Raw genomic sequence first — 27340 nt, 5'->3', positions numbered from 1 at the left:
TTTCCCATTTTTTTAATTAGCTGATCGTTTATCTCTTCTTCTTTAGTCTCTCTCGAGTTAGACATGCATTTCCACAATCTCTGTCTGTTAAACTCCGCCTCATAAAAGTTGCGGAAAACGCTGCGATGGGAAGCACTCATCGGCTTGTCGCGGTAACACATTTGGGAATCTTTAAGATAGAATTTCCATTTCTGCTATACGCAGCAAAAGCTCCATATAGGCTTTGACTCAATGTGAGTTATGCTACGCGTCCGTCCGCGACTGTAAAAGGCGAAGGGGGGCCGGGGGGACATCCTCTTTTATGCTCTACGCCATTAATTTTCAGCATTTATACGATGTAGACTGTTGGGGGGAAAAAGTGTGAGCCAACATTGTGTCTCCAGAGGCTAATTCTACTACGTGTAAATTGGTTTGAACAGGGAGGTCCGTCCAGAGACCCACCTGATCAAAGCCAGGATGAGGGCATGTCTGGTGCCAACGGCTGCCAGGCGACTCCACCTATACCCGTTCCTGCCATTGTCAAGGTCAGACCGACTTCAAAGACTACACACACACACACACTCACACACACGCACGCACACACACACACACACACACACAGACGAACACGTACGTCATGTGAGAACTTCTTCACAGGCCCTGTCGGTTTTATTAGCTCTCCATTTGGCCGAAATGTACATATTCACACACTTCATTCACTGACCCTTGAAAGGTAAGCCATATGAGGCCCATAGGGCTTTTCTGTAGCGTGACTGAGGCAGCTTGATGTACAAGTACACCGCAGGTGGTCCCGCCCCAGCTAAATGATGGAGAGTTTGTAACCAAATGGACCTTTGAGAGTGTAAAAAACCATTTGGTTTCATGTTACGCTCTCGAGAGTCAAATCATTGTTAAGCATCTGCGTTGCTTTAATTTACGAGAAGTCTACACAATTAGAGAGAGAACGGAATTGTGGACAAAATCCCATCCAACGATAACAAAGTTCAGCAAGTCTAAATCTCACCAAATGGTGGTTCCGTGGCTCAAATGCTGAAAAAACTAAATCACACCCGTGTGAACTGAGTGGTTCTCTCTCTCTCTCTCTCTCTCTCTCTCTCTCTCTCTCTCTCTCTCATTAGCAGGCAACAGTGCAGCACTGTCTCTCTCTCTCTCTCTCTCTCTCTCTCTCTCTCTGTTTCTGCATGGCACAACAGCGCCCCTACTGGTACTCATACTGGTGCTCATACATACATAGGTGAACACATACACATAGGTGAACACATATAGGTGTACACAGACATTGCTGGTTGTAGGAGTGGTTGCACCGCTCAATAATGGGCCTCGATATGAAAAAGGTTGAAAACCACTTGCGCTATAGTATATTACGTCACAGGGACTTATACCCCCTTGTAAACTGACCCTTGAACTTAACCCATTTTGGGGCGGGAACCCCTTTTGGTGTTAGCATTATCATGTTACGCTTTAGCTATTGAAAAATAGCAGACCTACAAGCTCGTAGCGCGCCACCGAGTGGCGCGCTACGAGCTAGGTCTGCTATTTTTTGAAAAATCGAAGAACGACTGACATTATAGAAACAGCTTTTTCAGAAAACTGTCATTTCCAAACAGACATTCTTCAGGTGAAAATGAACTAAACACCCACCACCCCGTTTCTCCTTTTCCCAAACAGTCCAAGACGTCGTCGTCGGACAACAACAACAACAAGAACCGCCACAAGAAGCCCAAGGACGTGAAGCCCAAGGTGAAGAAGCTGAAGTACCACCAGTACATCCCGCCCGACCAGAAGGCCTCGGAGAAGTCCCCCCCGCCCATGGACTCGGCCTACGCCCGGCTCCTCCAGCAGCAGCAGCTGTTCCTGCAGCTGCAGATCCTCAGCCAGCAGAAGCACGCGCACGCACAGCAGCAGCAGGCCTCGCAGCACACGCACACACACACGCAGCAGCACTCCTCCTCCTCCCAGCAGCAGCAGCATCAACACGTGCACGCCCAACACGCACACGCCCAGGCGCAGCAGCGGCAGGCCAGTTTCAGCTACCAGCCACTGCACCCGCCGCCGCCTGCCCAGAGTCACAAGTGAGTTGGACCTGCCGTTGAAACAGTTTAAGTGCCAGAAACGTTAAGACGAGTTGAATCCAATTATGCACTGATTGCCATGGACGATAAGACGAGTTTTTGTATATATATATTTTTTATCCATATTTTGAAAATTCCTCTAATCTGGTGTACAGACATGCACATTGCATAATAGAATTACATTTTCTTTCTTTTTTTCATAATGGGCTAATTGGCAACGAAAGCCAAAAGTGGTGACCACCAGGTGGCGCTGAAAGAGTTTTAAAAACATTGAATGGAAGTAGACCAGTGGTTTTCAAAGTGGGCGGAAATTATGAATTATTATATAAAGCCTTTTTAATTTCTATTTAAAAAAAATTGAGCACTCACTTGAGTGTCAAAAAAATAGGCATAACTAACTGTTCAAAATCATAAATGTTCAAAATTGTTCAGTAATAGATAGATCGCTACCTTAGTTACTAGTTACTTTGTAGATTTTTATTCTTATTACATGAACCACTTCAGCCCAATATATATATACCGTAGTACATTGCGACGCATTGTGAGCTTGTAGATCTGCTATTTTCAAAAGATTGTCATACATTTGAAACCTTGAAATGAAACATATTGATTCCTTTTATACTTTTGGTACTTTAAAACTTATTTTAGGCGGGAACCCCTTTTGGTGTTAGCATCATGCTATGCTTTAGCTATTGAAAAATAGCAGATCTACAAGCTCACAGCGCGCCACCGAGTGGCGCGCTACGAGCTTGTAGGTCTATATTTTCGAAAAAAAATCGAAGAACGACTGACACAGAAACACATAGCTTTTTCCGAAAACTGTCAGGACGTAGAAGACATTTTTTGTAGAATCTGATCTCGGGTCAGAACGGGTTAAGTATACATTTGGACGCCAATAATACTTTTGTGTACTTTTACTTTGGCAGAGCGGCCGGCGACCACCTGAGCGGCTGCGGCGGCTCCAACGGCCCCGCCCCCGGCGGCGCCCTCCACCACAGCGGCTCCTCGGGGTCTCCGTCCAATAAGACCACCTACCCCAACAACCCCACCGGCCTCTCACCGGTCAAACCTGGCCCTCTGCCAGCCAACCTGGACGACCTGAAGGTATATATATATGACACTCAAATGCATGCACTGTAAATGCTATAGGGTTAGGGTTATTCTGAGCTTGTTCCATTGTAATTATAACTAGACCAGTGAGGGTTTTTTTTTTCAACCCTTTTCATATCAGATAAATAATGGTCTGTATAGGGTCTGCTATTTTTTTTTTTTAATCGTGAAAATGTGGCACACATCTTCGAATATATATATTCTTAATATATACTTTTTGTTTATTTCGACGTCGGGCCTAATTAAACATCTATATAATAAGGGTCCAGTTGGTTTACCGACTCTCCATCATTTAGCAGCATGATGACCACCTGGAAACCCCATCAAGGACCACTGCTCTAAATTGTAATACTAGAAGATCTCTCTCTCTCTCTGAAGGTGTCATTATGCTATGCTTTAGCTATTGGAAAAATAGCAGATCTACAAGCTCGTAGCGCGCCACCGAGTGGCGCGCTACGAGCTTGTAGGTCTGCTATTTTCGAAAAATCGAAGAACGACTGACACAGAAACATCTCTCTCTCTCTCTCTCTCTCTCTCTCTCTCTCTCTGAAGGTGTCAGAGCTCAGGCAGCAGCTGCGCGTCCGCGGCATGCCTGTCTCCGGCACCAAGACGGCGCTCATCGAGCGACTCCGGCCCTTCCGGGACTCCAACAACAACAACAACGGCGGCGGCGCTAACGGCGGCTCCTCCTCGCCGTCGTCGGGCTCGAGCGACAACAACATGGCCACCATGACCTTCCCCGTCACGCCCACGGGCTCCCTGCACTCCTCCTCCTACCAGCAGTCGCCCTCGCCCTCCTCGGCGGGCGCGCTGTCCTCCCACCACGGGGTCTGCTACTACCCGTACCCCGGCATGTCCTCCTCGTCCACGCCGCCCGTCTCCCCCTCGGCCTCCTCCTCGGACGACCTGTCGCTCAGCGCCGAAGGCGGCTCGCTCCCCGGGGACGGCTTCAGCGACGTGCCCATGTCCTCCTCCGCCTCCTCCCCACCGCCGCCGCGGTTCCACGCGCTCCAGCAGCAGCAGCAGCCGTCGTCCCTGTCCCCGCCCCTCCGGCTCAGCTCGGAGGAGGGCCCGCCGCGCGGAGGACGAGGAGGAGGAGGAGGGGAGGGCTTGGTGCCGGACGGTCTGGTGGAGGCGGAGAAGGACAAGATGCTGGTGGAGAAGCAGAAGGTGATCGAGGAGCTGACGTGGAAGCTGCACCAGGAGCAGAGACAGGTGAGGCCGGGCGGCTTCCGTCGTGTTGCCTTTATGGAGCAGTGGTTTGGTTCTCTACCCTGTTTTCATTATCCACACCCATTGTTTATTGGGTATTTGAGCCACGGACCACCATTATTTATTGGGTATATTTGAGCCACGGACAACCATTTCATCATGAGATTTAGCCTCTCGGAACCAAAGCTGTGCTTGAGATTGCAGATCTAGCTATTTTCAAAAGATTTTCAAAACTCCACGACTTGTGACACTTAAACTCGACAACTTGTGAAACAAACTCCACAACGTGTGACCTTCTGCGACAATGAGTGCTTTTATACTTATTTTAAGTACATTTGGAATTCTGAACTTCCACGTCTCTATACTGCAGTATTCATACAAACAAAAAACATGCGAGTACTTTTCCACTATATACTGGCTGCCTTGCGTATACAACGTATACTGAACTAAGCAGCTCTCTCTGTGTGTGTGTGTGTGTGTGTGTGTGTGTGTGTGTGTGTGTGTGTGTGTGTGTGTGTGTGTGTGTGTGTGTGTGTGTGTGTGTGTGTGTGTTATCGTGTCCGTCAGGTGGAAGAGCTGAAGATGCAGCTCCACAAGAGGAAGCGTTGCTACGGAGCGACGCAGGACGGCGGCCACCCTCCCCCTCCTCAGCCCCACCCCCACCCCCACCACCACCACCACCCCTCCTCCATGGCGGCCATGATGGGCCAACAGCAGCAGCACTTCTTCGGCGTGACCGTCAAGCAGGAGCCCGTGGCGCCGGGCTCCGCCTCCAGCTGCCCCCTCCTCGCCTCCTCTCCCAAGCAGCTGAAGAGCCCCCCTCCTCCTCCTCCTGGGGGCCTCCTCATGGACGACATGGGCGGAGCAATGTCCGCTTTCCTCAGCCCACAGTGCTCCCCCCAGGACTCTCCCCCCAGTGGGAACCCCCCCTCCTCCTCCTCCGGCAGCCCCCAGCCGCCCCCCTCCTCCTCCTCCCCCCCCAACAACAACAACAACAACCCCTACCTGCTGTTGTCTCCGCTAGGCTGCGGTCACCCTCTGCCCCAGGGGGGCAACAACGCCAGGGGCCGGAACATGCAGGTGTGTGTGTGTGTGTGTGTGTGTGTGTACACAGCGCGCTGTACTGTTAGAAAGGGGGTACAAGCATAAGGGCCGAAAGTCGGTTCGGCTCTGTAGAGCCTACAATGTGACGTCATTTGAGGTTCGGGGGGGGGGGGGGGGGCGGGTACCGTCCTAAAGTCGCCTCTTCGGTGCTACTGAAAATTTCTGACGAGCCGAAATCATTTCGGCACTACAGCGCCGAAACAGCGGTAAAAATAGGAGTATGAATGGGCTCTAAGTTCCGACATACTATAACAGTCCGACAGTCACTAGTCCGACACCCTATACCCCCCAAACCCTAACCAAGCAAGCACGACGCGACACACGTCGACCCAACGCCGTGTCGTCAGCGCAACGGGTGATTTGCGCCCGTCAGACAGACTTTTGGGCGTGTCGGATTAAAGCGTCCGCACCCCGTTAGAATGTACAAAAATGGTGATTATTATATATATATATACAGAGTATTGCCATCATGATTTAAACTGCTTATGTCGTCACACGAGCTCGAGAGTGGATCGTTCTTTCAAATAATGTCAGGATTTTCTGAGATTTCGCAAATCTTATGTCCTGATTAGAAGTCAATTTTGAACCCCTCCAAAATTGAGTTCACACCCACTGTACTGTATATATATATATATATATATATATATATATTTTTTTTTTATGAATTAAACTTACAGTTTAATGATAGTTCTGATATTATTATTATTATTACTAACTCTGTGCTCGGTGTGACTCTGATTCACTCCCGTTCCGCTGTGTTATGGTACATGATGACATACAGTGTATATATATAACGATGCACCACAACCTACCGTCTGTCCCTGACTCCTCCAGATCCAGCAGAAGAACGGAGTCCAGCCCGTACATTGTGCCTACCCCTCAGACCAGAGGGGCCTCCTCCAGGGAGTCTATCCCAACTCATCTGAACTTGGCCTTAACCCCAGAGCCGCAGCCAAGGCCAACCCTTCCAATATGCAAAAGGTAAGACGTTCAGAAAGAAAAGAGCTCTGGTGCGTATACCGTACGTATAGTGTAGTTTGGTGTTGTTGATACTTTTGCTGGATCACCTCCTCACGTTCCCCCCTTAACCATTTTTCTCTTTCTATTAATGTGTTGCCCTTCCTCTGACCCTACTGTACACTAGTACTGTACTGTACTGTACTGTACACTAGTCGTCCATCCTCCATAGCGGGTCATTTTTTTTTACTGTACCTCCATCCCATACCTCTGTTCTGTGAACGGTTCGCCTGCTTTATCACATTGTTTCATGTTTACAAAAAAGAAAAAAAGACTCTGTTGTTCACAACGCCAACCTTTACTTTTCCCCCCCCAAACAGAAAGAGTTAGGGATCACTTTTAAGGGCTTAATTATTTTTTTATTATCCGTGTTTCATTCTTGCCGTTTTGTAACTCTCTCATTCTATCTATAGAAAAGCTCCCCTTCTCCAATTTGGCAGCAGGGCTGATTAAACTTTTAACCTATTTTTCATGTACTTAGATGTCAATATTGCCCTCTCATCGGCAAGGTGGCCAAAAGTGTCAGGTCTCTGCCTTCAGTAGCTCAGAGTCGGCTGCATCTGACTTAAGACAGCCCCCATGCTATGAGGATGCAGTCAAGCAGGTAAATTCCAATCCGTGCAAAAAAATAAAATGCATTAGATCAGATGATGGCTGGCCAAAAATTATATATATATTTTTTAAACTTAACTGGCGTTGCTTTAATATCAGTCAGTTCACCCCTTGTTTCTTCCCTCTCATTGTCTGTGCCTCACCCCGTTTTACGCACCACTTCGTTCATTGCACTTCACCTTTCACCCTTCGTTTTAAGTTTAAGTTGGTTTTCTTGACGGCTTGACGCTTTTGTTTGTGAATGTCATGGGTGGACGAGAATGGGGCTTGAAAAAACGTGTTGATGAATTTGGGTACACTGCATGAGGAGGGCCTGTGCGTCGACAAGACGTCTTAACTGTTCCCATTCCCATTGCAGCAGCTGACCAGAAGTCAACAGATGGACGAACTTTTGGACGTGCTTATAGAGAGCGGAGGTGAGTCACGGCCTATAAGCGATGCTCATTTTGAGTTTAGTCACTCTGTTAAGAGTATAGTTTTGATCTAATGAAGGTGTGGGCTGGCATTATTTACACACACCCATATTAAATCCCCGCTCCTGTGCCTGTGACCCTCCTCAATCCCCCTACCCTTATCTGTTCAAGAGATGCCAGCTAACGCCAGAGAAGAGAGGGAGAGGTCTTCTATAACCAAAGTTGTACCCCACATTACTGTGTCCCCAGGGAGTGTCCCCGGCCTGGTCGTCCCAAAGCTCCACAGACACTACGTGCACCTGTCCCCCTCCTCCTCCCAGCTCCCATACCTGGACCACCTGTCGGCCAGTCACATGGCCGACAGCCACCTGGAGACCCTGCTGGGCGGTCCCATGGGCCGGGGGGCCGGCGGCGGCGGCGGCGAGGCGGCCCTTCTCAAAATGGCCGCCGAGGACGGAGGCGGGCTGGACGACGAGCGGAACGGAGGAGGAGGAGGGGGGGAAGGTTACACCAGTCCGCATGGCCACCACCACCACCACCACCAACACCACCAACACCACCACCCTCAACAACATCCCCACCAGGACAAGCTCCTGGCCCACAACAACAGAGACCTGATGGACACTCCGAATAACCCACTGTCCCCCATCATCACCATCAACAACAACAACAGCAAGGTGTCCCCCGTGGGCGTGGACCAACAGGGGATGACGATCGGCATGGCCTTCGGCGATTCGTCGTCGTGGGAGACAATGGAGTGGCTGGACCTGACGCCGCCGAGCTCCGCCACGGCCTTCCACAGCGTGGCGCCGCCCAACGGGCCCAGCATCTTCAACACGGAGTTCCTGGACGACATTAACTTGAACTCGGCCATGGACCTCCACCTGGAGCACTGGTGAAAGCGCAGCGCGGCGCGACGCGAGCGGCCTATAGCGTCGACCGGGACACAAGCTAGTGGCAGCTATAGGAATCAACCCCACAACACTATAGGACACCAACTAGAAGACTATAGCCACTAGCCCCATGGACCACTGGCTGACAGGAGATCAGCTGCAATACAGACCATGTACTAAAGAATGCCAAATGAAACGGTACCAATAATACGTCTTATTATCACAGATTGATTTAGTCCATTTAGTGCCAATGTTTGTTCCTGCACTGCAATGGTTTTGACGTGTCATTTCACACACAGCCGACCGTTTGTAAAACTCATCACGAACCAAAGATTGCTGTTTTTTAAAAAGTCAGGAATTTTAATTAGAGAATTATATTTTTTGCCAAAGACTTTATTTTTTTTCCCACTTCAATATGGAAGATTGTTGCTGTCGTATCCAGACGTCCGACGACAAGGTGCTTTTCGTCATGATCGTCGTCCTTATTTGACCCATTCTGACCTGAGATCAGATTCACACGAGGTTTCCACTGGACACACACTGGTCTGATTAACCCATTCTGACCTGAGATCAGATTCTAAAAAGGTCAGTCGTTCTTCGATTCTTTCAAAAATAGCAGACATACAAGCTCATAGCGCGCCACCGAGTGGCGCGCTATGAGCTTGTAGATCTGATATTTTTCAATAGCTAAAGCATAACATGATGCTAAAACCAAAACGGGTTCCCGTTCAGAATGGGTTAAGGACGATGATGCGCACAACTGCCAAAGCGGTCACGGATACTGGTTATGATTTTCTGTACGTGAATAATGAAAGGTTACCTGTACGGGATTTATGCAAGAATGCATTCAATGTCAGTGTTATTTCCAACTAGACTTGAAGACACATTTTAACAGTCGTCGTATGCTTTCTGAGTCTTGAGTTTATGTTTGTATTACTGGAAAACAAGAAAGATTATAAATCGAATTGGATTACTTACAGTATGGCCAATTTGTAAATATCATGACTATTTTGTACTGACAGAGACAAGTTGACGTCTGCATATTTTGTCAGTGGTGTGGGAGAAGCACGTTGCAACCTAGAAACAATTGTGTAATCAGTTTATTTTTTATGTAAATATGAGAAAGAAATTTGTACTTTTCACCGGTAGCTTTAGTACACATTTGTCACTTTTTGCTTCAGCCTAGATTGTGTGCAGAAAAGATTGTCATTCCTTCTAAGGACTTTTTTATACAAGTTTATTTTCACTCCATTTGGGCATATTTATTCACAGAATGGCTTTAGGAAGGTTGTTGTTTTTTGATATACGTATATAAACAGCCTTTGGTCTTATCACAGATTTATACTAAAACAAATGAAACTGTGCTTTAATCACAACAGGTTATTACAAATTTGAATGCTGTGAAATTAGCATTGCTAGTGTTGTGAGAGTGCGATTTTCCATCAAACTATTACAGATGTTTTCATCAAAAATATATGGAAAGGCTAGGTTCAGTTTTCCTGATGCACCCCCCCCCCCCAAAGAGAACTAGAACTATAAAGAGACTTTGAGATTTTTTTTCTACATTTTTCAAAAATAGCAGATGTACAGTACAAGCTCGCTGCGAGTTTGTATATATGCTATATTTTTTAATAGCCAACGCTAAGTAAAAAAAATAATGCCACAAATGCCTTCCTGGCTTTAATGGGTCAATGGAATTTTAAGGACCACTAGGACTATCTTCATTATAATTTGTTCTCACTAATGCTCATTATAAGATTATATAATCACCAATTCTGTCAATTTTGTGTTCTCAGAGGGCGTCTGTGGACAGTTCAGAAACCTTCCTACCGGTAACCTACAGGTTTGGACATAATAATAATAATAATAATATTTGGGACTTATATGTACTAAAATACACTTTACATGTGTGGGTGGGCCGGGGGAGGGAACATAAGACAACTTTATTAACCGGTAGCCAACGCTAACTTCAAACATATATTAATATATATGCCATAACAAAGGCTTCTATTTCACCCATTTAGACCTGAGGCCGATTCTACAAATGTCTTCTAAATCCTGACAGTTTTCTGGAACACCCGTGTTTCCATATCAGTCGTTCTCAAACATTTTCATGTCGAGGACCCCCAAACATTATATGCAATTGGCCTCCGACCCCCATCTCAAAAATATGTTGTTCCAGGGACCCCCCAGAAGCAAAAGATTTGAGTTAAAAATGTTCGCTCTGAAAGAATATATATTCGAAATTTAGGCCACATTTTCACAATAAAAAAAAATAGCAGATCTACAAGCTCTGAGAGGTTCCCGTCCACTCGTCCAGAATGGACTAATTTGCAGGAAGTGAACGTCTATTGTTTCCATTAGGTTGTATTAGGCAGGTTTCTCAACTGTCCACTGTCCACCAATAAGACGCATCGTGAGTGGACGGAAATTGTCCCGTCTTATTGTGAGCTTTGTCTGAGGACCAATCATATGAAGAGAAGGTTGAACATGGGTTCAAGTGCTCCTTTAACCTAACACAAAGCCAGGGGAATGTTAAAGAAAACGGTTAATATGTCATCTCTATTTTAGTATTTTTTCTTTACCAAATATACACTTAAAATGTTTTATTTTGTCCTTTTTTTTCTCCACATTTCCTTTGTATTTCCAAGACAATCACATGAAGATATTTATTTAATTTTTCATTTATATTTATACATTATCATGTATTTATACTGACATTCCTTTATGATTAGGATTTTCTTTCTTTTGCTACCATTTTGACCATGCACATTTCTTAGCCAAAGTTTCTCTTAATATGATGCAAAGTGAACCGACCACTTCAAGAAGGAAATTAAGTTTCTTAAAATAAATCTTCCCGAGGGAAAATATGAAGCAGAAATGACCAGCACTTGTGAATAGGAATAAAGTAATATATTCAGATCTTAACTGTGAATGATAACTGCACATAACACAGCACAAACTTGCACCCTAGACTATAACTAGCTGTCATAATGTGAGAAGGTTTTGATACTCTGATAGGAGAAAATAGAAAAGAAAAAAAAACTCTTAATAGTTCAGCAAAGAAGTCAATACATTTGAGATTTGAATCAACATGAACATGCCATGGCCATCTTGTTTGGCAATTAAATGGGAGAGGATTCATTCTGCGTTCATAAATGTGCCTTTAAAACTATAAACAAGCATTTAGTTTAGTTCTCATTTGACGTTTTGTTTTTACCAAACCTTTTCCTGTATGTTATGAATTAACTGTTGCACTTGTTAAGTGGCTTTATATGGTTACATGTACTAAAGCCCATCCTCTTCCAATATACTTAAGTTGACTTCCTTTCTTCTCTTCCTAAACCGTTTTGCATATAGATTACAAATATCTACTGGCCTTTGTTTTATGTGATGAGGTTGATTTTGGTGTCTTTTCCGTTATCAAGTAAAAACAATATATATATATATCACATGATCTGACAGAAGCTTCCTTGTTGCTTGGCCACCGAATCGCTTTACTATTTTGTAAAATACAGTATCTTTTTCCACTGCCATGTATACTGTCGAGCAATAAATGTATCACAGCAAAAGTATTTCTGCGATGTACCTTTTATTGATGTCCAATTCACAAGAACACCACCATACAGGTTTGGAATCTTTCAACGTGAACTTTATTTTTAACCCTCGATAAAAGATACAATATAATACTCATTGCCCTTGATATTATCTTTATAATCTAATATGAACATTCTAGTAAATTGCCATTTATACAATATGTACTTCTCATTTATATTCACCATGTTGTGTTGTAAGTTAGCTTCCCATGTCCATAATTGTCTGAGGAAGAATTCTCTTGTGTCCATGATTCTGGCTGGTTTTTATAGCATTATAAAAAAGGGAAACAGCTGACGGTATTCTCCAACGACCAGAGAATTGTGTCTCTACACAAGATAGTTGCAATGTGACGTCGCAAAAACGCAGTGTCCCCGAAACCCCCCCCCCCCCCCCCCCCCGACATTGGTGGCCATTTTCCAACATGGCCGACACCCCAACGTTGAATGGCCACCACCCTCACCCCTTTACGCACACCGTTCAGTTTGGTTAACTAGCCAACTCCAAATTGTGTTGGTCTTTCCACTAAATGTTACATATCGATCGTGGGTGACCCCCCCTCCCGACTGGTAGACGTGGCTTTCTGAAAAAGAAAGACAAAAAGGGTGCGTCTCAATAGTCTGGAGAATGAAGCACCCCACCAGCTGCAGGCAGCTATAGGGAAGCAGGCAAGGAGACAGGGATGCACGTTAAGACCACGTTGAGACACACCCAGAATGTAATACGTGGGTTTTGGCAAAGGAAAACGGAACATTCCATCATCAGTGCGAGCTAGAGGAACATGCCGAGTCACTGAAGAAGAGCATGCCAAGTGTATTGTTGACCCAATGAGCCGTTCAACTGTACAAAACGCTTAAAGACCAATGTGTTATTCTCAACTCGCTTTATCCATCAACACTGGGTGACGCTCTTAGAATATCCTTTTACAGTATCCGTCACCACACATGACACAACAACTCTATATGCTCTTCTTGACCACTTGACTGGGGTCTGCCAAGAACATCTTTCTCCATTTGGGAACAAGCCTCAACTGCTGTAAAGAACAGCAGATAAGATGTACTATATATACACACACACACACACACACACACATACACATTTACATCGGCGGACATTATGTCCCAGGGCAAGTTTATATCAGGCAATGTAGCATTTGATGTGAGAAATCGTATGTTGTCCCCAATCATGTATCAAGACAGAAAATCTCACAGATTGCATATAAAAAAAAAAAAAACGAACCTAAATCGGGAAGAAGGAAAAAAGAAAACAGTAAAGCCACGCTACCCTATCAATCAGCTTCCAGAAGAAGAATACTTTTGCATACGCATTCATGTAGCATGAGTGAAGGTGCCCACAACAAACTGAGTGATAAGAGAGTGTGTTTTAGACAGTATAGGTCTATCTGCATACACCTGTACATAATTTAAAAAATGCAGAGGTGAACACACAAACGCATAGTGGGTCGACAATGTACAATCCCATAGGTATTTTTTGTTCATACGTAATAAGTGTCCACTTTTTCAACATTTTTATTTGGTAGATTCTGTAATTGTGTACATCGGGTTCAAGTATATATATATATATATATATATACTCCAATTGTTTTTCTTTTCTCGTGTAAAAACTAAAAAAAAAAGAACGAGCATTGCATTTTTACTAAGACATCGCTTTGCCTTCGCGTTTTGCTCTGTGAAAATGGTTCATTTTGACATTTCACTGAAACATTGACTGAGGATGGGAAGCATAAGGATCTGTTTGATGATAATAATATTAATAATAATAATAATAATGATAACAGTAATCATATTGCACAGGGCAATTTGGAATTGTTCCTTTTTGCTGGAACACGTGAAACAAACAGGTGATTTCCTAAGTAACTCTGCATCCGAGGAGGCTAAAAGATGTCACGCGCCGCGCGTTTGGCGTACGCAGTGTCCCTCCCTCCGTCGTAGTGCTGCAGTGTTTTAGGTTGTTTTAGGGGTCCCCCTGCATTGCCTCCCATCAGTCTACGTACATCGGGGAGATGGGGGCGGCAGGGATCTGATCCAGGATGCGAATGACGTACGTGGCGACGTCCACGAAGCGCTCCTCGAAGATCAGGATGAACGGGTGTTTCTGAGAGTAAAAAAAAAAAGATGGCAACAGATTCAAGATTATAGCTCGTCAAAACCAGCGTTCAACTTGTGTACATCCTTTGTTTTGGGGGCTAGTTATATTACACTAACATAGAACATTTCAAACACATTTGTCTATAGTCCCCCCCGCCTGTGGTTGTGACAAAAATCCTCGCTCTCCATCCACTACCATTGAAATAACGCGCTTTTCAGTTGCTTCGTATTGATATTCTGTGTATTCAATTATTATTCAGTGGAGAAAAAAATGGAACATCACAGGTGCGGCATGGTGACTGGGCATATCATGTTTGTTTTTTCCCCAAAAATATGTTTAAGCAAATTCAACATGGTGGAACCAGGGCGGAACAAGGCAGAACGAGCCTGCTTGGTTAGTCAGTCAGTCAGGGACCAATCAGAAGGCTCCCTACTCATGACTGAGATATTCTGCAGGTGTGTGATTGAGTGTGTGGGGTCAGTCTGTATGCTGGCAGCAGCAGCTCAAGGACAGGTTTTTTTTTGGAAGTGGCTCGAGTTGGCGCGTTTTATTATATTTTATTTCGATTGAACACTTTATTGGCTGGTTTGTTAAACGGATAACAAAAGGTTCAACTGGCCCGTAGATATTCCATCTCCACTTTGGGAACCAGGGCAGAGAATTGGAGCTAGGGGGATTTTCTTTGTGGAATTATTGCCTTCAGGAGTTTGGAGTACACTGTTGACCCGTTTCAGACGGCGGACCCTAATTCAACGGACAGGTAAGGCCAACATTCTGAACGGCAATATTAACACTTAATCTGCTGCTAGCTATTGGCCTTCATGAAGTTCCCAGTGCCACCATACGCGTTCACTTTAAGAGAATGAGTTTGACCACAGTAAAGTTCCAGTAAAATTGAAATACTGCTTCAAAACAAAATTTGTATTTTGTTTTGAATACAATTCAAATTTGGTTTGATTTATATTTTACTGAATACAAATTTGTTGTGAAACCCGCCTCTGGTTACAGAGGTGGGTTTCAAAGACCGTTCCAAAGATGGGGTTATTTTAATCTTTTTCTGTTCGGCTTTCTCCACACCACCTGGCCAAAAAAAAAAAGAAGGGGGACTGGTAGGTTCATGTCTATCTGGCACCCCTAAAGCAGACCAGTGTGGAAAGGCCAGGGTTAAGGTTATAGGGTTAGGCAAAGTTCCAAAAACTAAGAGGAACAAGGAACAACTGGCGGAGACAACTGGCCAGTCACTGCAGGTGTTTGCTGGTGTGCTGTAGGCTATCTAATGAAGCAGGGTTTATGTTTAGAATGAATAACAGTACCACTTAATATAATTGGTCGGTGAGAGAACAACAAATATCACATGGTGTCATAGGAACTTACCAGGAGCTCCTTGTACTTTGGCCTTTTTGACTCGTCCTTTGTAAGGCTGGTTATAAAAGGATAGGAGAAATACCAAACAATTAGAAATAATCATGCATGAGTGTAACGCAGCCCTGTGCATCTGCCAGCAGAGGGCAGCAAAAACACAATGAGTTACTTCAATACTAGACAATAGTAGCTCTCCACTGCTGGTACATGAGAAAAATATGAAATAATAATCTATTCATAGTTGACACTTTCTATAATAATAAAAAAAATACAATATAAAAATGACTGGTTTTAAAATAAATATATATAATTATTATTATTTTCTTTAACTGCATCAGCAAACTACTTCCTGGATTGACATATTGCAACACTGTATCCTGCATATTTTAAATGGCATTATTTGCTTATTATAGATTTCTACCTGAAAACCGTATGCGTGGCAGTTTAACTAGAAAAAGAGAAAAAAAAAACACTTATTTATTTAATACAGAATTCTCGCCATCGTTATTCACCATAGGTTGACAAAGTTGATGAACTTGGGAGAGAACTGCCGCTCCTCCGAGTTGCTGAGCTGAGGAGGCTCTCCCTTCACCACTTGGGTCAGCTGGTCAAAGACGCTGTTCCACTTGGGGTATGGAAACCTTCCGGTGGCCAGCTCGTACTGAAAACAAAACACAAACCGCCAGACACTTGATGATATACAGTGATGAACTCGCCCCCGCCCGCCCACCCACGAGTATACGTACAACTCTATTTCACACCTCTACTACGCACACATAACAGAGCCCTGGTTAACCCATTTAGACCCGAGGACGATTCTATGAATGTTTTCTGAAAAACCAATATTTCTATGTCGGTTTTCAAAAAAGAAATATGTCAAGGGACCCCAAAAATGTATGAAATTGGCCACCGACCCCCATCTGAAAATATGTTGTTTTCAGGGACCCCCACCCAGAATCAAATATTTTAGTTAAAAACGTTCGCTCTTTGCGACACATTTTCACCATTTAACCCATTTTCAGCAGGAACCCCTTTTGTTGGTAACATACATTGTTATTTAGCTATTGAAAAATAGCAGACCAACAAGTCTGCTATGAACTTGTAGATCTGCTATTTTTGAAAAATCGTTAAAATGTGCCTCAAATCTTTCCGAAAATTGATGATTTAGAAAACATTTTCAGGCCTGAATGGGTTCAAATAAATAGCAGACCTACAAGCTCATAGCACGGCACTCGGTGCCGCGCTATGAGCTTGTAGATCTGCTATTTTTCAATTGCTAAAGCATAACACCAAAAGGCGTTACCATTCAGAATGAGTTAATAAAAAAAAAAAACTTTATGTCAGACATAACATTGTAAAAGTTTCATGCACACGATAACAAAAACCATAAAAGACTCACCAGAGTGATTCCCAAGCTCCATACGTCAGACCGGACATCGTATCCTTGTCTGGAAGCACTGGGGTCTATCCTCTCGGGCTGGAAAAACCACACGGTAGAACACACACACAGTCAAGCCGAGCACAGTATTTCACAGTGGAGATCTTTTAGGGCCATTAGCCGTTTCAAATGGCCCGAGCCATTAGCCTTTTCGGCGGATGGAAGGAAGGAGGAACTATAGTGTAAATAGCCTTTTATCCGTGCTGTACACAAGCTGTACGTTTGCCATGATGATCCAGGAGGACATACTGATGGCTAACATCTAATCCATGCCCATATCTGGACTCCAGTACGTTTACACTGGGTTCTCCCACGTACTCCCCAACGAGAGGTTTTAAACCACTTCAACCAAAAAGGAGTGACTGACGGGAATACATTTCTACACATACATTTCTCTTTGTTAGTTTACAGCCGTTGCACCACACGTGCAGATGGGCCTATACCGTGGATGTCTAGACTAATGGAGTGCTATGTCACGCTCGCGAATACACAGAAACATAATCTCTTTCATGCGTAGGCCTATTTAATAACGCCCCAACATAAATCATACTGAATGTTGTTGTTCCGTTTCTTTTACTTGCATAATGGGTCATTAGACATTTACCTCGCAGAGACGTCATCTCTATCATTTAATTCGTGAATCCATTATCCAAACGTTCTCTTGTAGGACTGCTTCATAACATCAAGTGGTATGACTAGTACACCTACAGACATGTAGGTGTACATTGTGTGACCTCTACAGGTCACACAATGGCCCATTGATGTGCATCCAGCCAGGGTCATTCCTGTGTCAATTCACGATGTTGACGCTCGGCAGCTTTTGTAAGTGTTGGTGAGAAGTGGTTGTTTTTGATCGATGCGCGAGGTAGACACACCCAGTGTTGTTTTCGTCGACTAAAACTAAGACGAAAAATGTTCGTCGACTACCTTTTTTCACTGACTAATACTAAATAAAAACGAATCTATGATGACTAAAACTAAGACTAAATATACTGACAATTTCGTCAACAAATAAAAACTAGACTAAAATGTTAGGAAGGGACTAGTGGACAAGAGATCCAGTTTTATGCTTGGTTGCATGCTGAAAATAGCAGATATACAATCTCACATGTATATCTGCTATTTTCAGCATGCAACCAAAGTGTACCGTCCTAAAGTCGGCTCTTCGGTGCTACTGAACATTTCGGACGAGCCGAAATCATTTCGGCACTACAGCGGCGAAACAGTATGGTAAAATAGGAGTATGAATCGGCCCTTAGTCAAAGGCTCTGAACTAGTGGAGCGGTAGTCTCGCGTCGCCCAGACTGTTGCCTTTCGCAATTCTCAAATGCTAACATCATACGGTCACACGGTTCAACGGAGGCTCCATCATGATGAGTAAGCGATAAAGTGGAAGTGAAGCCTCGTCCGCCACTTCTGTTTCATCTTTACAGTCATCTTTACACAAGGTTTATCCTAATATAAATAGAATTCCTAGTCAAGTGTGAGACTAGGAATTATTCAGCCGCCACGAATAGCCGTAAATTGTAACACAGAAATCATGGTGGCTGAGGATAAATATTCTCCAACAGTGCAAAAATATTGCTGCTTCATCTTTGACCAAGTCTGATGTGTGCAGTGTATTATAGGTTATTGTACAGCAGTGTCACATGATGCGTTGCAAGCTTGTAGATCTGCAATTTTTGGAAATGATATCTTTTTTTTTTGAGTGGTGCAACAACCTCTGTATGTTTAGGGTGCCAACAGGGGGCGCTGTTGCACCACTCACTTCAGACATGTCCGATACCAAATAGCGATGCAAGGTTGAACGTAGTTAATGTTTGTGAGAAGTCTTTTTTTTTTACTTGTGACTGACCAATTCCACATTGACACCAACATTGACTAATGACTACCTGACTGGTATAGCCAGCATAATGTGTATAATGATACCAACATTGACCACCTGACTGGTATAGCCAGTATAATAATGCCATCTGCTTACCGCCATGTATGGCCTGCAGCCTGCGTCCCTGGTCTTCGCTATCGAGTCCACCAGCTGACCGCTGATGCCAAAGTCACACAGCTTGATGTTACCCTTTCGGTCCATTAGAATGTTGGAAGGTTTGATGTCTGTGAACACATGGGAGACACACAGGGTACTGAACGGAACCCTTTCTGCCGTGCAAACGAAACACACAATCCACCAAAAAGTGACAGAAACTTACCTCTGTGGATTATTTTCAAGTTTTCTTTTAAGTGGTTCAGTGCTTTTACGGTCTGTTGGGAGAAGAAGCAAAAACACATTAACTGAAGGCCCTCCACGCGTCGTTTTCAGAAAAGTTGCTCGATATGAAATAACAAAACATGTACTCACTGCTAATGTTATTTTGCCTAATATTTCCTCTGGAATGACGTCATCTAATGAACAATATACATATTTGTAGAATTTGTCGAACGAGGTAGACATGAGTTCCATACATATCCAACAGTCACCCTGGAAGCATAGGGCAAATGTCAGCGTGATATTTGAAATACAAGACATCATTTACAAATTTGTCGCATGGCGATGTTGCTCGCCGGAAAGAACGCATTCACAAAAGGAAAGATCCAAACACTTTAACCATTTTAAACTTTAGCTGTTTAAACAATGTCCGCGGGCCAAATGTCCTCGACATGAAAAGGTTTGAGAACCGCTGACACAGAAACGTAGGTTTTTTTCAGAAAACCGTCATGATTTAGAAAGACATTTATATATATATATAATCCGTTCTCGGGTCTTAACGAGTGTTAATAAGCGAGAGTCATGGAGGTCACGACGAGTGTCAGACCTCTCTGAAGAGGGCGCCGTAGAACTGAACGATGTAGGGACAGTCGCTGCTCCTCATCACCACGTCTAGGTCCATCAGAAGCTGCTTCTGCTCCTTCTCATCCACCGTGGAGCGGATCCTCTGAGAGACAAACAGGGGCACGTTACACACACTTACCAAGTCTGGCCTGGTCTGGCATGGCCTGGCCTAGCCTGGCATGTCCAGAGTCAGACAAATATCAACTGCGTAGAAATTAAGTCTGGAGTCTGTGTGTGGAACCTGCACTTCCACGGGTCGGATTAACCCATTTAGAAAATGTAAAAAAAAAAGTCTTCTGAAAGATTTCACGATTTTTCAAAAATGGCAGACCTACAAGCTCATAGCGCGCCACTCGCTATGAGCTTGTAGATCTGCTATTTTCCAATAGCTAAAGTATAACACAACGCTTAGTTAAAACACCAAAAAAGGGGTTCCCGCCCCCGAATGGTTAAACAAATATGCCTCCGGCGATGAACCTGCCCCATTTTTGCATACTGGTGCAGTGGTGCCTCATTGGTCCCTCACTACTTCGGAGGGAGTGAGACCCAATCACAACTGAGCAAGTCTGCCGACTGCCGAGGGCAATTTTATTTTTGCGATGGCAGATTTGTCTGGCTTCTTGCCGGGCTATACCCGGGCTGGATATATAGCCACACATGTATGCCCACTGCATAAACGTAGACTTAATGTAGTTCGTTACGTTTTGATTGTATCGCATTTTATTTGTGCTAGAAACTATTAAAAAAAAGTATGGCACTGAATGATGAAGTTCAACGTTTATCATTGTTTTTAATAACGGAGGGAGTAGATTTCCACCTATTTGATAAAGGATTACAACAAATGATATATATTGAAAGGAAAAAAAAGGTGTTGTGGCGAGACAGACATTTGGGCCTAACTTCTGTTAGCACTCAAATAAACAAAACAAATTAAATAATTATTCAGTCAGGCATGTAGCAGGGAGGAAAACCTAACTTCCATTGTTTTTAGAGGTGCAATGCATCGTCTATAGAGGGAAAAAAAAGGCGTGAACGCAAGCAGTGGGCGGAATGCGCAACGGCACGCTGTTTCCATAGCAACTGTTCTTGGGACTTGATTGCAATGCTCATACATCGTTTTTGTTTACTAAGACTATTACCCTGCCACTTTTAGTATGAGTCAATTATAGGAAGCGAAAGTGACTCGAGTTACAGTTTCGCTTGTGAGATTTCACAAGTCTGCTTTCTAGTAGAGTTCCACTCGCATGGAATGTCATCTCCGGTGTGCAGGGTCATTAGAAACATGAGTGTTTAATGACCACTTTGTTTTGTCACGCGACTGTTGGCACAAAGACATGGCCTTGGTGTGCAAAAGCCTTAAGACTACATGTAGCAAGATGTTGCCTGGTGAGTGTACACCCACAAAACATAGGATAATGACAACTAATTTAAGTCTACACTTAGCAATGACTGAAATTATGCCTATTAGGCTATATCAATTTGTTGTAACCTTGCAATAATTGAAACTTTCAGGCCCTGGGGAGCCGAGTGCTAGAAACTCCAAGCGCTGACGGGAACATACAATAACAAGTCCCTTTCATTGCAAACAACAATGAGAAACCCCCAGCACTGTAAATAAAGGACTCTAGTGAACAGATAGCCTTATTTTTCTCCTCATAACTGAAACACGAGAGGCAGAGATGACTGGCAAAACTAGCAAGGTTTCGGACCGAGGGAACTGCACCTCAAACCAACAAGGGGGGCAAAAACAGACAGACAGAGTGAGAATACGGCCAGCTCAAGCTATGCGCCCATGTCCGGGCGGCTGTCTGTCACCTTGACGGCCATGATCTGGCCCGTGGGTTTGTGCACCATCTTGTTGACGGAGCCGTAGGCCCCGCGGCCGATCTCCCCCAGGTCTCTCAGGTCCTCCGCCGTGAAGTCACAATGCTGCTCGGGAGAGATCTTCAGCTTCCCTGACGACTCGATGCTGTGCGTCCGCAGGCGCTCTCTGGACGGCGGCGGCGGCGGTTAGGACAGGAAGAGATGGTGAGGGGGGGGGGGGGGGGGGAGGAGGAGGAGGAGGAGGGCAGGAAGCGGGTGTGAAGTGAGAGAAGCACAGTGTGGGACAGAGCAAGGGACATACATTATAGATTAGCGTCGAGGTGGTAGATATTTCATCGGCGGCCGATCTCTGAGCCTCACTGAATCGAGAAACATTTGAAGAATGCCCCTCGCTCCGTTCTCCAATATTTCATTTTCATTTGAGGCAAAACAATGGGGCAAGCGCAATGCTGAGAAATCTCTGGCAGCTGCATTCGTGCCAATCTTAGTACAAAATGTTTTGATTTGGGAGAGTCCTAGATCGCCGATTATCAATGGACTTACTCATGTCAAAATGATTAAAGTTTCTATTTAGTAAAATAAACACACAAAACACTTTTTATCGAAACACATTATCAAAATAAATAAATAAACACATGCTGAAATGTACATGCTTAAGCCGTATTAAAAAAAAGAGAAAAAACATGACAAAGCGATGCGCAATGACATAGGTAAAAAGCGGGACACATCAGCTGCATAATGGTTCGATAGTACCAATGTCATCAAAAAACGTGTCAATATATCGGTGTGGCTCTACCACACATCTCGTCACAGAAAGACAGAAACAATAGTATCTTTACTAACATGTGCGGGTTCTGGAAAGAGGGAACTGGTGGTGGATTGAGAGGAAGTCTAGAGGCCGGTTTCACAGGGGGATTGGCGAAGTTCAGCTTCAGCGCTTTACGTTTACCTGGCACGGCAAAGACATAAGAAACATAGCCAAATTCCTACAGCAGGGACAGTGTATTGTGTGGGGTGAACAACACACACTAATGTAAAGCAAGAACTGATAGAATATGATGATATACACAGCAGACAGTGTGACAAAATGCCTGTCTTACCTTGTCGAATGTCTCTATGTATACTTAAGTACAGGTGCACCGAAGCCGATATATACTGATATCGGGTGCCGGGCCCGAAATGCAAAGAACTGATACACTGCATCAACACATACTGTATTTACTATTTACCTACTATCTTTCCTTGAATGCACACATTTGGCCGGTTCTTTATCGTCCAAAATAGCACCAATTATTGAGTAGGAAAATATTGTATGCCGAGTAGCAATCTTCCTCTTGCAAAAAACTAATTAAGACAGACCGTTCTCATAACTAAAAAGGACAGCCGCATGTTTCTAAGCACTACCATTCCCACGACCCAGACTCTGGAGCCAGAGGGACGGCTGCATTGTAATTGGCTGGTTGGTTGTCAATTCCTGCTCAGTATATAGTATATATAGGTCTGTATACTAGTTTAGTTTAACCTAAACTGGAAAAATAAATATTTGCAATTGCTGAATTTAATTTAAAAAAAACTTGACCTTTTATGCCAAGTACACAAAAATAAATTACATGGTCGTGAAAAAGTGGTATCGGTCGGTGCACCCCTAGACATAATAATAATCAGAGAATAAACAAAACATATATTGCCAAAACATCCATGTCGTGTGACAGTGTAATTATATTGAGGTTAAAAAAACAAAACAAAAGAAAATAAATGGCCGGAAGAGTATTTTGTGGCATCATCATCACAACTTCACTTACGGTACTCATGCTAGGAAAAACACCATCTCTAAAAGAGATCATCTTTCATACACAGATTGACCCTATAGGGACTTTAGGATTGTCTCAAGCATATTCTCAAAGATCAAAGGAAGCACAAAATGCACTTTAAACACAAGCAGGCAAGTGCCCAGAAGTGCAGGGGTTCCCAGACAACAGTACGTGTGCCATTTCTTTTGCCTTAACTTTTCATTAAACATTATTTTGTTTAAACAGGCAGTACAAGTCTACTTATTATTATTATTATGGGCAAAAGACTGATAGTGGGAATCCCAATGCATGACCAATCCAATGATTACATTTTGAATTGTGCAGTTCAGACTTGAGCAATTCCCTCAAGATATCAAAGTGACCCAACACTTATCCAACACTTTATTCAAATGTGTGTGCCAACGTAATTAAAACTACAGTTGACTTTTGTGACCCGCATACATTGGCTACCAGTTAATTTCTCCCAGACACACAATAAGTGAATTGTGTGCAGTGTGGTGGGCAATTAACCGGAAATACAGTATATTGAAACCAATATTTAGAACCAATATCCGACTTAATCTTGCTGCTGATGCAGGTTAATCGAATGATCCGATATTTTTCTGATAATTGTTACATTTCTTATATATAAACAAATTGACACAACTTCTAATAGATTTTCTGATTAGTCTGATTAACCACTTAATCCTGTATTACACTGTGTTGTACAATAGTACAACACGGTACAGAAAATGCGTAAAATCTAAAGCTCACAGCATGCCACGATGCAAACGAATTGTCAGCTTGTATGTCGACTAATTTGTACAGTACATCTGCCATTTTCATTATCGACGCAAAGGTTTGAAATAATGGTGAAATTTAAGTCGTATCGCCCCGGCCATAATCGGAGGATATAATTTAAATTCAGAGCACAGATTAGCTAGGCCCGGGTACGATGACAAGTGTTGTTAAAGTGTTGAGTCCTCTTTACCATGCCCAACAGGACCAAGTCTGGGGTGCAAAACAGATCCCATAGCCTTTAAGGAAGCCCAGGTGCAAAAATGAATCTTCCTTGCCCATATCTGAGTTGGTATTAGTTAGGAGCAGTGAACAGTGGACAGACTTCCCCACTACCAGAGCACCACACAGGCTGTTTCAATAGTATTAAGTGGCTTCATTTTCCTTGCTCTATCACATCTGACATTGTGTGATGAACAGACTCAACCAGAAGTTGGGGGGGAAAAAGAACAAAAATAAATAATAATACTCCACAACATTGGAAGCCAAGTTTGTCGGGCAGCACAGTTCACATCATCCAATATTGTAATGTCAGTATGGATAGAGTCAAGGGAAGCCATTTTATACTATTGAGATGTACCCACAGAGAGAGGAGGTCGGTGTGCTATGTGTGCGAGTTCTAAATGCTTACTTTGGGGGACTCCAGACAGGCTTATCTGAAACCCTGAAGTAAAGAAAACACATTTTACTACATTTCCTTGGGCTTCTATAAGTTTGGTTTGGTGTTCTTGTTCTAGTCATTTCAGCAATCAAACCATACCCGCCAGTGCAAATGCTGCGGAGTGAACAGCAGGTTACAGCAGTGAAAAGCTATTGGACGGACTAATAAAAAAAGGACAATATCTGCAGCCAGTCTCTCGACATCCGCCATCCGGAATATCTTGGTATGGGGGGATACACGTTTGTAAATCCGGTCCAAAGCTAAATTAAGTAGTTTGCTGCAGATATGAACAAGTCAGCAATGTGTTGCAGGCTAGCACAAGGTAAAATAAGACCAATGTAAAGCCTTCTGGAATAATGTCTCAGGGTTCTGACAATATCGCAATTCGCAAATGTGCAAAAGAGAATGGAGTAATGGAATGACATGCAAGTAAATGAAGAAAAATTATAATTTACAGAGCTGAAAACAAGGGAAGCATTTCAAGGATTGTTCACTATAGTTTCATGAGAATAACCTAGAAATAAGTGTTGAATACCTGTTTCATTTTGACATCTCCAGCACGTGTTGGTTTCTGCAAGGTTTAGATAAAACATTTGATACTAAAATTGGGGACACATAGATCATGCAACTCAATGATGTTAACAATTCATTTAAGAAAACATTATAGCCTACATACTATATTGCTAAGGGTGGCATATACCCCGTTTCAGTCAGATTATGATTTACGTCAACGTAACATAAAGGCTAAAACACACTACAAGAGTTGAATTGCTATAATTACGTAGTTATTATAATGTAGGCTAGTAGACAGAGCTATGCATGCACATAATATTCGCTTGTATGAGGAGAGGGAGGACACTGTCCAGTGTAGTGCAAGTGTAGGCCTTCGTACGTGGTGCATGCATGCAGAAGCATATGAGAGCTAATATCGATTGATGGGGAATCCAATGATAGCATTACTGTTATATTGAAAGAAATAAAGCGATTTGTGGCGATTGTCACGTCTGGAAATCGCTGGACTAGTGCGTGCGGGGAATAAAAAGGTTAGATTGTCGCACAGCAGGCCTAAGCTAATGGAAAGGGCTACTGCATCACTGCTAACTTGGTAGCCATAGTTTCAGGGGAGCTAAAAAAAAAAAAAGGAAAAAAAAGAAGCAGATCAATGTCCCAGAATAAAGTGTAAAAAGTGATCAGAGCCCGTCTGATCTGCCTACCCTGCATGCTGCTGCTGACCGTGGTCAGGTTGTGCGTCTGCGGGTGGTGCTGGTGCGACGTGGAGCCTGCGATGTTGCTGTTGTTGCTGGAGGTTGTTGAGTTGCTGTCAGGAGGACTGGGAGTCGCCATTGTTGTGTTGGATTCCAGCAGCAGCACAGCAGCGCTCCGCTCAACGGGCTGCAGTGCAGAGAGAGAGAGCGCTAAAGTTCGCCCTCTCTCTCTCCAAACGGGATACTGCGCCGGCTGAACGCAGTTGCAGTTGCACCATACGGCCACGTCTCTGGTGAGTCAGTCACGAAAGACACAGCGACGCGTAGGGGGTACCATGTAGTGGATAATAGTTAGTATTAAGTAAATGTGGGGATTTATTTTTGCAAGCTTTTGATTGATTGCTTGCTTGATTGATTGAATACTTTATTAACAGTGTGCATGGACAAGCAGTCAAGCACAGGGAAGTACAGTAGCCTATAAGTCAAGTACAACGCGGGTCTGCTAAAAGGATGAATCCAGAAAGCCTTTCGGCTTGTTTCCATTGGGGTCCAGGGACCAGGGTCCTCGAGGCTCGATCATGTACTCATTCATTGAAAAACATTAATGACAAATGATAGACAAAAGCTCATGACTTTTACTCCACTGCGAATGAAAATTCAGACTACACAGAATATGCTAAAAACAAAAATATATACAGTAATAATGTAGTACAGTGAAAATTATCTGTGTGCGTCCCCGCCCCGTATCCTTCCAACTAGGGCTAGGCCATCCCAGTTGGCAAGGGTCAAGGCAAGGGAAACCCTTTTTGCCCATCATTCTGCACAAGACCAGGCAGTGAGGCTATGCCAGAAATTGAATAACCTAGGATAATGTATTTGCTGCATAGATTCTGCTGAAGGTATTTATGTAAAATATAATGGCTGTCATAATAGCCAGCTATCGAAATCAAACGATGAAAGAAATCAGCATGTAACAGAAAATGTCTTTCCATTTATTGTAGCCTTTGGCCAACATTCATACAGTTTATACATTCTTAATGTTTAAAGTGAATGTCCATATCACCACAACAGTCACCTTAAAATAAAATAAATCTTTAGGATTTTATATTAATCATAAAATATGAATTGGTTTTTTAATTTCCCCAAAATAAAATAAATAAGTAAAGAGAGATTTGAGGTAGCAACTAACTATCTGCAGAGATGAGGTAAGTGTGTGTTTGGGTTGAAGAGTTTAGACGATAACAAATATGTCAGTCTAGCTATGCTGTTGTTCTCAGCACACAACGAATCTTAACCACTACA

At 43.6% G+C, this 27340-nt stretch overlaps 2 protein-coding genes across 4 annotated transcripts in view; one reads left to right on the top strand and one right to left on the bottom strand.

Annotated features, from left to right (window-relative positions):
- myocd (myocardin) overlaps nt 1-8946 on the top strand; it is a gene marked incomplete at its 5' end in the record, with an annotated part of 32449 nt that extends 23503 nt beyond the window's left edge. Inside the window, 8 exons of the mRNA XM_080788691.1 lie at nt 420-524; nt 1669-2072; nt 2999-3176; nt 3735-4397; nt 4962-5474; nt 6333-6479; nt 7486-7543; nt 7712-8946. Coding sequence (XP_080644817.1) covers nt 420-524; nt 1669-2072; nt 2999-3176; nt 3735-4397; nt 4962-5474; nt 6333-6479; nt 7486-7543; nt 7712-8439 — 2796 coding nt within the window. The 3' untranslated portion in view covers nt 8440-8946. The remainder of the gene's footprint in view (nt 1-419; nt 525-1668; nt 2073-2998; nt 3177-3734; nt 4398-4961; nt 5475-6332; nt 6480-7485; nt 7544-7711) is intronic.
- Nucleotides 8947-12069: 3123 nt separating this feature from the next.
- Nucleotides 12070-26263, bottom strand: map2k4b (mitogen-activated protein kinase kinase 4b). Of its 3 annotated transcripts, XM_080789690.1 has the most exons (13): nt 26048-26263; nt 25369-25404; nt 24804-24836; nt 22428-22533; nt 21576-21750; nt 19744-19863; nt 19290-19409; nt 19141-19192; nt 18918-19045; nt 16898-16975; nt 16011-16159; nt 15511-15556; nt 12070-14142 (listed from the first exon to the last, which is right to left on the bottom strand). In XM_080789690.1, the coding sequence occupies exons 1-13, from the start codon at nt 26175-26177 to the stop codon at nt 14029-14031; spliced, it is 1287 nt and encodes a 428-aa protein (XP_080645816.1). In that variant the 5' UTR covers nt 26178-26263; the 3' UTR covers nt 12070-14028. The 3 variants fall into 3 exon arrangements, with proteins under 3 accessions (XP_080645816.1, XP_080645818.1, XP_080645817.1); XM_080789692.1 differs by lacking the exon at nt 24804-24836 and having other exon boundaries at nt 22428-22521; XM_080789691.1 differs by lacking the exon at nt 24804-24836 and having other exon boundaries at nt 26048-26262.
- Nucleotides 26264-27340: the final 1077 nt, after the last annotated feature.

The sequence above is a fragment of the Protomyctophum bolini genome (assembly GCF_963924005.1).
Source record: "Protomyctophum bolini genome assembly, chromosome: 18".
Classification (NCBI taxonomy): Eukaryota; Metazoa; Chordata; class Actinopteri; order Myctophiformes; family Myctophidae; genus Protomyctophum; species Protomyctophum bolini.
Note: the sequence above shows the minus strand (reverse complement) of the source record. Positions and strands in the feature narration are given on the sequence as shown.

Coding starts and splice junctions, on each gene's coding strand:
- map2k4b (XM_080789690.1), bottom strand. CDS start 26,177: ATGGCGACTCCCAGTCCTCCTGACAGCAACTCAACAACCTCCAGCAAC. Junction 19,864..21,575: donor GCCAGATCATGGCCGTCAAG/GTGACAGACAGC, acceptor TTTGTCTCTCAG/AGGATCCGCTCCACGGTGGA. Junction 15,557..16,010: donor ATCAACTTTGTCAACCTATG/GTGAATAACGAT, acceptor TTTTATAACCAG/CCTTACAAAGGACGAGTCAA.